Source organism: Blastomyces dermatitidis (assembly GCF_000003525.1).
Source record: "Blastomyces dermatitidis ER-3 genomic scaffold supercont1.9, whole genome shotgun sequence".
Classification (NCBI taxonomy): domain Eukaryota; kingdom Fungi; phylum Ascomycota; class Eurotiomycetes; order Onygenales; family Ajellomycetaceae; genus Blastomyces; species Blastomyces dermatitidis.
In genome coordinates, this window is record NW_025544782.1 from 487,142 (window position 1) to 498,963 (window position 11,822).

General features: G+C 31.0%; 1 protein-coding gene across 1 annotated transcript; it reads left to right on the plus strand.

Annotated features, from left to right (window-relative positions):
- Positions 1-10,741: 10,741 nt before the first annotated feature.
- BDCG_17563 (uncharacterized protein) lies at positions 10,742-11,094 on the plus strand (the record flags this gene model as incomplete). Its single annotated transcript, XM_045426668.1, has 2 exons — positions 10,742-10,840; positions 10,900-11,094. 2 exons carry the CDS (start codon positions 10,742-10,744, stop codon positions 11,092-11,094), a joined length of 294 nt encoding a protein of 97 aa, XP_045282175.1.
- Positions 11,095-11,822: the final 728 nt, after the last annotated feature.

Below are 11,822 nucleotides of genomic sequence, written 5' to 3' on the forward strand. Positions count from 1 at the left end.
ACTGATCAATGATTCAAATTCAATTAATATCTCTTGATAAGTTCAGTTCTCATCAATGTAATAACATATAACTCTTATAAATGTAAGATTGTTTATACTAGTTCATGCATTCACTGTGAGAGATACTCTTCAATGATTCTTCAACTCTGATTCTAGATATTGTATATTAACTTTATAGTGTGTCTTGAGATTAAACTGAAGACAGAATTGATATGAAATATGAAGATTTGAATTAAGCATTTAAAGAAGTGTTCAGAATTCAGAGTTTTCAATTGATTGAAGAGAAAGATTCAGAGATATACACATGTGAAGTAATTATTCATGAAAGTTATCAGATAAGAGTTATGAAATCAGAGTACTAATATGAGATTGTTTTCATATAATTTTCTTCAAATTAGAAAGTTAGTATTATCAAAAATCATTATCTGATAGAGCAACTTACCAGCTCAGTAGTAATTTTCTGATTATTTTTCTTTTATTATCTGCATTCTGATAACTTCAGATGTCAGAAAATTTCTTCAGAACTATAATCAGTTTATGATGAATATTTCTGAATGAAATTGCAGTGATTATAGTAGAGAGATGACTCTTCAGTAATCTGTAATACAATCTGTTGATAATTATTTCATAGTTTATCTCAATGTTTGTGTTGAGTTTTTCATAAATTTTGTGACCTGGAATCAGATGTGAAGAATGAAGTGATCATTTATTATAATTGAAAGAGAGTATTCTGTGTTGAATTGTAAATAACATAGACTTTATGATTCACAGTAATTTCTTAAAGAGTTTATGAATCTTCAATAGAAATAAAAGAAGTGAAAGAAGTGAATTCAGAAGACATGATAATAATTTAAGAAAGATAATAATTTATTTTCAATAACTGATCACTGATGTGTGTAAGAAGAATTAATATAAGAGAAAATAATCTTATCTCTTAGCTTAGTTATAATTTTAGTACTAACTCAGATTGAATATCATTAATGTATAAAAGTAAATAAACAATCTTGATTAATCTCTGTCATATTTCTTGAAATATATTAATATTGTGAAAGAGAGTGTTACTAAATTACATTATCAGATGATATTATTAAAAATATATTAATATTGTGAATATCAATGTTGAAAAAATGTTGATACTTATACATTATAGTGATTTGTGAATCATGATAGTTAAATATATATATATATATATATATTGTTCCTGACTTGATTACAACTTGTACAATAATTTTTAAAAACTCAAAATTAATTTTAATTATTAATAATTATGAACTTACAACTAAACTAACTAATATAAAAAGAAAAAAACTTTTTCTACTTATTATCTTTCTTCTCTTTCTCATTCTTCTTACTATTCTTTATAATTCATTTCTCATTCTTCTTCTTCTTCTTCTTCTTCTCATCTGAGGTGATAATCATCTCAAAATCTCTCTTCACTGCCTTCTCAGAGAAGGGTTCTCACTGCTTCTTCTCAGCCAGGTCAACCTGTACCTCAAAATCCTGCATTTCCTGGTCTGCTACCTCGGGTTTCATCTCAGTGATAAGCAGATTGACATGCTCAGAGAGCAGAGCTGCCTTCTCAATGTTCTGAATCATGAAGTGTATTCAAGACCTGAATAAGACCTCAATTCTCTTCTCCTCTGTCAGCTTCTGCTAATCAATTAGAGAACAGAAGTGTTATCAAAAATTATTATTTCTCAATAAATAAAAAACTTATCAGTTTTAACTTCTTTATCTTCTGCTTCAACACTCTCTCAATCTTCTTCTATCATTACTTATTTATAGTAATACTCTTCTTCTCTCTCTCTCTCTTTATCTTGATCTTAAATCATTCTTAAGACTTCTTCTGATCTCATCACTGCTGTATGAGACTCTTTACTATCTTCTTCTTCAATCTCTCACAGATGATGTCATCTGCATTATTTCTATACTTAGTTCAATCTAAATCTATCAGAAGTATTACTTAAAATTGTTATCATTCTGCTTTCTTACAGAGTCTCTTTAAGATATTATAATATGTCTTACAATCTGTCTCTTCTCATTTGAACATCTTCTTCTTCTCTCTCTTCAATCTGTGACAGTGCTCACGCGCCTTGATGATCCGCAGGATTGCAGAATATTTGAAGAGAAATGACATGATTGGTTTCAGTGAGTGTTGAAGAGAGATGAAGGCAGAAGAGATAATCAGAAATGATATAATAATAATGATAATAATAATAATGATAATAGTAATGATAATGATAGTAATGATGATAGTGATAGTGATAATGATGATGATGATGATAATGATGATGATAATGATGATGATAATAATAATAGAAGAGAGAGTGCATTGAAATATATTACTGACTTATCAAATATAAAGAGACTCAAAGAAAATATTAACAGCTTTCAGTGATGTACAGAAACAGCTACAGTGTTGCATAGTAACATTATCTTCATTCAATGCATGCACTGTTGATATTCTTTGTATACAGTTATCATATAATCTGTATCAGAGATACATGCAGAAAACAGATCTTTGTTGCTAGAATAAATGATTGCAGCAATTCTCTGTTTTCATATTATAAAGATAAGTTATTCTTATTTCTTTCTTCTCTCTTTTCTCTTCTTCAATTAATCACTAATTTCAAGCTGATATGAAAACTATTAAAACACTCTCAGAAACTCTCAAATTGAAGAGTATAGACTAATTAAATTTCAAATGCAGAAGAAATCAAATTATCTTCTACAGATTCAATTATTCATTTTCTCTCAAATAAAACAGCAGTTGTGTCCTCTTTCTCTCCTCAATCAAATGAAACATGGCCTGTGAAAAGCAAGTACCATGCCAGGCTATAATAATCAACACAGCCCCAGCATGCAGAGCTGTATATACACAGTGCATGCTGAACTGAGAGACTGTGTGAATTGCAAATCAGCAGCAGCATCTCAGAGAGAGCTGTGTGGCATGAGAAAGCTGCAATTCTCAGTCACATGTGCAGAGGGTGAATCACTGCAGTAAGTGCATATGCATTGAAGTAATACTTTTTAATAATACTCAGTCTCTGATATGATGAAAATAAAGTCTCTTCATGAGATCTGTTTCTATCAGAAGTCAGGGAATCTTATATTCTTCAAGACCATGTTTGCACACCTTGTCTGTGAAATTGATGAGAGAAATCATTGATTTCAGTGTTCTGTTCTTGATGTCATTCAAGTGGCAGCAGAGTTCACCCTGACCACACTTTTTAAGTGTATGTTTTCTAATTATTCACATTATATAGATATATACTGATTATTTGTTAGATGATGTTAAGATAATGATTCATCACAGCTGTGTTACTCTCACTGTGAGAGATACATGATTGATAATGAATATTGTGAAGACTCTGAGAAGTGAGTATTTTAAGAATACTGCAGCTCTGCAATCTTGATTTTTTTTTTTTTTTATTTTTTATTTTTTTCTTTTTCTTTTATTTTTTTTTTTTTATTTTTCTTTTTCTTTCTGTCTTCTTCTTTCTCTTCTTTTTTTCTTTCTCTTTTTTTTTTTTTTTTTTTTTATTGTGATTTTTTCTTGTTGTTTTGTTATTTGTTTTTTTATTATTTTTTACATTTTACATTTTTTTTTAATTAAAATAATATTGATTATGATCTGTATTCAGAAAAGTAATAATATTTGATAATACTCTCTGTTGAATTTTCAACAAATGAGCACTATGTTATGATATTATGTAAGTGAGAAATGATTTCATAATCTCATTTAGTGCCATTCTCAATAATGAGATCAGAATGAAAATGTGACTAAGAATTCAAACATATTCTTTATCTGAGACTAGATTTTTATTTGAAAAGTGAATCTGAAACCTTTAATATTTGAAATAATGAAATTTGAGATCAATGTAATGAATACAAATCATGATCAGAAGTAATGCTTTTAGGCAATGTGACAACTGTAAAGTTTGATCCTGGTCCCAGACACGGTCACACGGTCAGTCTAAATATGTGTTTTAAATAATTGAGTGATTAATTGAATCAGGCCCTGCAGCAGTTTTAATTGAACTTGAGAATATTGCTGACTCTAGTTCATCATATGTAAGCTCAGGCCATTCTCAGTTATTTTCATCAATATATTCATGAAATGACATATTCTCCTCTTCTAAATGTGATGAGTTTTGGAAGAGAATTCTCATAAAAGCTTGACATTTTTCCTCAAAAGAATTTGCTGTATATAATTCATTCTGAAATTCATATTCTAAGGTTGAAAGCTTTGCTACACTTCTTGTTTTAGTATAGTTAAAGGCTTTGAAAACTTCTTTTTCTTGTGCTTCTTCAAGAAATTTGTTTCAGCAATCTGTTTTGACTATTTTAATATCTGAAAAATATTCATTTCAAATAGCTTTGAACTCTTCATCAGATATTAAGTGATTCTTTCAATCTCTCTTAGCAGTGGTTAATTGCTTTCTTTTAGAAGTGATATTCTCATTTCATCAAGGTTTGAAATACTCAGAAGTCTTTTTCTTTGAAATATTTTCTTCAATACTTGTTAGAAGAATAGATGTAATCAGCTTTACTCTATTCTCAAGCATTTCATTTGATATATCTTGACTTTGATTTCAATAGAGCTCACTCTGTCTTTCAGATTTCAGCTGTTTTACTCTTTCTTTAACTGCTTTTCAATCAGCTTTATCAAAGTTATACTGATTAGAGAGAAGAGGATTTTCACTTCTTTATTTTTCACTCAGTTCAATATCAAATTGAATGATCTCATGACCTGATCCTGATGTCTCATTTGAATCAATAAACCAGTTTATAAGTCTTTTTTCAATTAGATTTTGTGATATGAAAGTTAGATCTATAATAGATTTCTGTTTCATGCCTTTTCTAAAGAATGTTTGTTGATCAGACTTGTTAACTAAATCTATTGAATGCTCAAAAGTTCATTTAACCAGTTTATCTGCTCTTACTACTCTTGTGCACTCTGAGTTTCATCAGGAATGATGTGCATTGAAGTCTCCTGCAATTATAGAGTTTTTTAAGAGAGTTATATTCAAAAATTCTCTATCAATTGTTCAGATATTGTTGTTTTCTTTCAATGATTTTTCATTATAGATATTTATAAGTTGAATAGTATCAAACTCATTATCTTTATCTATAATGTCACTCACTAGAATGTCAGAGTCAGATATGATATTAAATCTCAGATTAAATTGATATCTTGATCTTTTTCTCTCATAGATTGCTACTCTTGATTTTATCTCAGATTTTTCAGAAAGAAAGCAGTAATAGCTTGAATGAGAAATGATGTACTTTTGCTCAGTATCAAAGTTTGATTCTTGAAGAAGTACAAAGTCAACTTTTTGTTTAAATGCAATCTGAAGACAAGAATAAATGCAATTTGAGTTTCTATTCATATTGTTTTGAATAAATGTGATTTTTGAAGAGTTTTTAAACTTTTTTTATTGTTTTTGTTGTACATTCATACTAAAAGAGAGTGAAGATATAGTAGAATCTAATCACTATCACCAAATAGTAGATTATAACTATTTTGAAAAGCAGGAATCTCAACTGCTTACATTCTATCTAGTTTATTGTCAGAGTCATTTCTCAATTCTCTAATCTTAACAGGTGTTTGAGAATTCAAATTCTGTTTACATTTAGCTGAAGAATTGAAGTTTGAAAATCTAGATAGTTGAGAGTTTCTTCTTTTTAAGCTTACAGTTGTGAATTTACTAGCTTGACTTTTCTCTTCAGTTTTAGATTCACTTTGAGCTTTATCTTTTCTTCAGTTCTTCTGAGTTCTTGGAGCAAATACATATTCTTTTGAGCTAGATGCATGTTTTTCTTTGCAATTAAAGCACTTAAGCAGAGTATATTAACATATTTCATCTCTTTTTAAGCATGTTTCACATTTATGCTCACTAGTTTTGTGATCTCTAGCACAGAATGTGCATTTTGAGTTTCTGAAATAAGAGATTGCAAAGTGTTCATATCTTTGACAGTTTGAACACTGTGTTTGAGCTTTGAGATTCATTCTTGAATCTTTGTATTTATGAACTCTCATTTTCAAACCTGCTACTCTTACTTCAGAGATTCTTGATTGTTCAAGTGTCTTTGTATACACTAGAACAGAGGCATTTCTTCAACTCTATCTGAACTCAATTGAATTAAGTCATACAGGCTCTTTTCTCAGTTGAATAGAATTGTATTCTTCTAATTCATTTTTGAGAAGCAGTATTTCTTTCTCACAGTCAAAAATTTCAACTGGAATATCATGAAGAATGAATTTGTCCCACTTTTCATCTCTTTCAGATAGAATTGTTATATTTAGTAGAGATTCTATTACTGATTTTCAGAGATTCTCATTCTGAATAAGGAATTCTGCACTGAATTCAGGCATTGTAGTCAAAATAATAGAGTTTTCAAAGAAAGATGGCTTAATTGAAGCTATGACTGGTTTTTGAACTTCAATATCAGTCATTAACTGAGAAAAGAACTGCTGATTAATTTCATTTCTAATTCTGAAAATGAGATTTGAGTTTAGCTTGTTTTTTTGCAAGCTCTCCTGGTTTGAGACTTTGAGAATAAGTCTTCTATTTCTGAAGATTTGAAAGCTCTTCTCTTTTTATATTTCTTTTTTCTCCTTTCTATGAACAGAGGTCTGAGAAATATTCTTCTCAGTTTTCTCAGAATTTTGAGCAGATTTTGAACTAGCAGATTTGGAGACAGCAGATTCTGCTACTTGAGTATATGTTTTCTTCTGATTTGAAGAAGAAGATGAAGAAGTAGAAGGTGAAAAAGAGTCAGTGACTGTACTGAAAGATTTCAATGTTTTTTAAATTGTGTTTGAAATTTCAAGTTTGAACTTGATCACTTCTTGTAGTTGTCTAGCCTGAGCATGAAGAATTAACAGAACTTCTTCATTCTTCTCACTCAGACACTGTTTTCCAAGAATTTTGCTTGCTTTTTCCAGTTTCTGTATTTCAAGAACTTGTTGTTTCTCTATTTCTTCCTTCTTTCTTCTCTTTAGAATTTCAATCTCAGGAATGGCATCTGGAAAAACATCTTTTTCCACATCAACTGAGTGTACTCTTGAACTCATTTTACTCACTGAATGAAAAGTTGATCAGACTGTTTCAATTGAGAGATTTATCAGTATATTTTCAAATGAAAAGTTGGTCAGACTGTTTCAATTGAGAGATTTATTAATCTATTTTCAAATGAAAAGTTGATCAGACTGTTTCAGTTGAGAGATTTATTAGTCTATTTTCAATTGAAAAGTTGGTCAGACTGTTTCAAAAGAAGAATGAAAGACTTTTGTGTATAAAACATCTGATTTCTTTCACACTAGTTCAGTAACTAGGTTAGATTTTTGAAGAGAATCTAATAAACTAAAAGTGATTTTTAAGATAAATCAATAAAATCTTTACAAACTCTTTCTTGAGATACAGTGAGGAAAAGTATGATATCAATTGATAATAAATCAGATGATATGACAGTTTTTGAGAGAAAAACTGACAAAAAATAAGTCAATTTTTTGCAGAGAAATTGATTAAAACTATTTAATTTTATTCTAAATCATTCAATTCTTCTCACACAACAAGTGTGCAACTCAAATCAGTCAATAAAGAGTGTAAAAGAGAATTAAGTATTAATGAAAGCTCTTCAGTCACTGAAAAAGTAATTCTTACTTAAAAGAATATGAAATTATGACAGAAAACAACTCTGTTTTTAATTCTTTGTAAGAATAGTGTGTAAAACCCAGAGAAAAACATCTTACTTTTTCAAGAGAAGTAAAAAACTATTTCTAAGATCTTTTTTTTTTTATTGCATTAACTGCTGCAGAAGAATGAGATAGAAACTGCTAAGATATGCACTACTATATACTCTCTATCAAGACTTTCCCTCTTCAGAGTCTTGATATTATAGAGAATATAAGTCTGTTTCTATATAATAATGTAAATATTGTCAGCAGGATGTAGAGGAACTGGTTATTTATATCTCAAAATAGAAGACTTTGTCAATGATTATATCAATATAGAGTTAATTCTTAAATTCAATAGAAACCTAGTGTTGCTGTTCTCAATCTCTTACAGAATCTATTGAATATTGAGATATTAAAACTAGATTTAATATATCTCACTGTGCAGGGATCAAAGGCTCAGTCAGACCTTGATAGACTGACCGTGTGACCGTGTCTGGGACCAGGACCAGATTTTTTGATAGTCCCATTACCAATTCAACTGATCCCATTACACGGTTTTAACATTAGATAGTAGTTCCATACTGTCCCAGTGAGACTTACTGTCTACTCTTGTCACATTTTTCAAATGGGACCATGATTTCCACTTCTCAATTTAAATTATTTTTATTGCTTTAAATGAATTTAAATCTTATTTGAGCGTTACCAAAAAGCGTTACTTTTTAAAAAATTAAAAATAGTCTAAAAAAAACCTTAAAATGTCTAAAAATAGTAACTTTATGCCAAGAATGGGACTAAATGGGACCAAATGGGACCACTTTCTCATTTTTTTCAAGTCATGGTTCCATTCTAAGATCTGATATATAGTCACTTTATCTGTTTTTTTGATAGCCAGTCCCAGCGGGATTCACGCCAAGAAATGTATGGGACCAGACCAAACAGGACCAAACGTGAAATTCATGGTCCCAGCGGCCAGTCTAGACTAGACTGACCGTGTGACCGTGTCTGAGACCAGGACCAAACTTTACAGTTGTCATGTTGCCTAAAAGCATTACTCCTGATCATGGTTTGTGTTCATCACATTGATCCCAAATCATGTTATTTCAAATATTAAAGGTCTCAGATTCACTTTTCAAATAAAAATCTAGTCCTGGATAAAGAATATGTTTGAATTCTTAGTCACATTTTCATTCTGATTCCATTATTGAGAATGGCACCAAATGGGATCATGAAATCACTTCTCACTTACATAATATCATAACATAGTGCTCATTTGTTGAAAATTCAACAGAGAGTGTTACCAAATATCATTACTTTTCTGAACACAGATCATAATTCATATAATTTTAATTATAAAAAAAACATAAAATATAAAAAAAAACAAAAAACAAAAAACAAAACAAACACAAGAAAAAATCACATTAAAAAAAAAAAAAAAAAGAAAAGGAAAAGAAAAAAACAAAAAATAAAAACAAAAAAAATCAAGATCACAGGGCCGCAGCACCCTCAAAATACTCACTCTTCAGAGTCTTCACAATGTCCATCACCAATCATGTATCCCTCACAGTGAGGGTAATACAGCCGCGATGAGCTATTGCCTTAACATCATCTTACAAATAATCAGTATATATCTGTATAAATGTGAATAATTAGAAAACATACACTTAAAAAGTGTGGTCAGGGTGAACTCTGCTGCCACTTGAATGACATCAAGAGCAGAACACTGAAATCAATGATTCCTCTCATCAATTTCACGGACAAGGCGCGTGAAGGTGGCCTTGAGGAATATAAGATTCTTCAACTTCTGGTAAAAATGGATCTCATGAAGAGACTCTATTTTCATGATATCAGAGACTGAGCATTATCAAAAAGCATTACTTCCATGCAATGCACATGCACTTACTGCAGTGATTCATCCTCTGTGCATGTGACTGAGAGTTGCAGCTTTCTCACACCGCACAGCTCTCCCTGGAATGCTGCCATCAGTTTGCAACTCACACAGCCTCTCAGTTCAGCATGCGCTGCGTGTATGCAGCCCTGCATGCTGAGGCCGTGTTGGTCATTATGGCCTGGCGTGGTACTTGCTTTTCGCGAGCCATGTTTCATTTGAAGGGGGGGGGGAAAGACGCGACTGTTATTTTATTGAAGAGGGGATGAATAATTAGTATTGTTGAATTATTTTGATTCATCTGCATTTAAAATTTGATTAGTTTATACTCTTCAATTTGAGGGTTTCTATGAGTGTTTTAATAGTTTTCATACCAGCTTGAACTTAGTGGTGGATTGAAGAAGAAGAGAAAAGAGAGAAGAAAGAAATGAGAATAACTTATCTTTATAATATGAAAACAGAGAATTGCTGCAATCATTCTTCCTAGCAACAAAGATCTGTTTTCTGCATGTATCCCTGATATAGATTATATGATAAATGCATACAAAGAATATCAATAGTGCATGTATTGAATGAAGATAATGTTGCTATGCAACACTGTAGCCATTTCTGTACATCTCTGAAAGCTGTTAATAGTTTCTTTGTCTCTTTATGTTTGGTAAGTCAATAATATATTCTGATGCACTTCCCCTTTCATCATCATCATCATCATCATCATCATCATCATCATCACCATCATCACTATCATCATCATCATTACTATCATCATCATCATCATCATCATCATCATCATTATTATCATCATATCATTGCCTGCCTCCACCTCTCTTCAATGCTCATCAAAACCAATCATGTCATCCCCCTTCAAATATTCTGCGGTCCTGCGGACCACCAAGACGCGTGAGCGCTGTCACAGATTGAAGAAAGAGAAGAAGAAGATGTTCAAGCGCGGGGAGACAGATCACAAGGCATATTATAATGCCTTGAAGAGGCTCTGTAAGAGAGCAGAATGATAACAATTTTAAGTAACACTTCTGATAGATTTAGACTGAACTAAGTATAGGAATAATGCAGATGACACCGCCTGTGAGAGATTGAAAAAGAAGATAGTGAAGAGCCTCATGCAGCAGCAGTGAGACCAGGAGAAGTTCTGAGAATGATTTGAGGCCAAGATGAAGAGAGAGAGAGAGAAGAAGAGTGTTACTGTAAATAAGCAGCAGCAGAAGGAGATTGAGAAGGTATTGAAGCAGGAGACAAAGAAGTCAAAACTGGTAAGTTTTTATTGAGAGGTAACAATTTTTGATAATGCTTCTGTTCTCTAATTGATTAGCAGGAGCTGGCAGAGGAGAAGGAGATTGAGGCCTTGTTCAGGTCTCAAATGCACTCCATGATCCAGGACATTGAGGAGACAGCCCTGCTCTCTGAGCATGCCAATCTGCTTGCTGCTGAGGTGAAACCTGAGGCAGCAGACCAGGAAATGCGGGATTTTGAGATACAGGTTGACCTGGCTGAAGGGGAGCAGTGAGAACCCTTCTCTGAGAAGACAGCAGAGAGAGATTTTGAGATGATTATCACCTCAGATGAGAAGGAGAAGAAGAAGAAGAAGAAGAAGAAGAAGAAGAATGAGAAGTGAATTGTGAAGAATGATAAGAAGAATGAGAAAGAGAAGAAGTAGATTTTTTTCTTTTTATATTAGTTAGTTATAAGTTTAAGTTTTTAATTATTAATAATTAAAATTGATTTTGAGTTTTCAAAAATTATTGTACAAGTTGTAATCAAGTCAGGAATGATATATATATATATATATATTTAACTATCATGATTCACAAATCACTATAATGTATAAGTATCAACATTTTTTCAACATTGATATTCACAATATTAATATATTTTTAATGATATCATCTGATAACACAATTTGATAATACTCTCTTTCACAATATTAATATATTTCAAGAAATATGACAGAGATTAATCAAGATTGTTTATTTACTTTTATACATCAATGATATTCAATCTGAGTTAGTACTAAAATTATAACTAAGCTAAGAAACAAGATTATTTTCTCTTATATTAATTCTTCTTACACACATCAGTGATCAGTTATTGAAAATAAATTGTCATCTTTCTCAAATTATTATCATGTCTTCTGAATTCACTTCTTTCACTTCTTTTACTTCTATTGAAGATTCACAAACTCTTCAAGAAATCACTGTGAATTACAAAGTCTACATTGTTTACAATTCAACACAG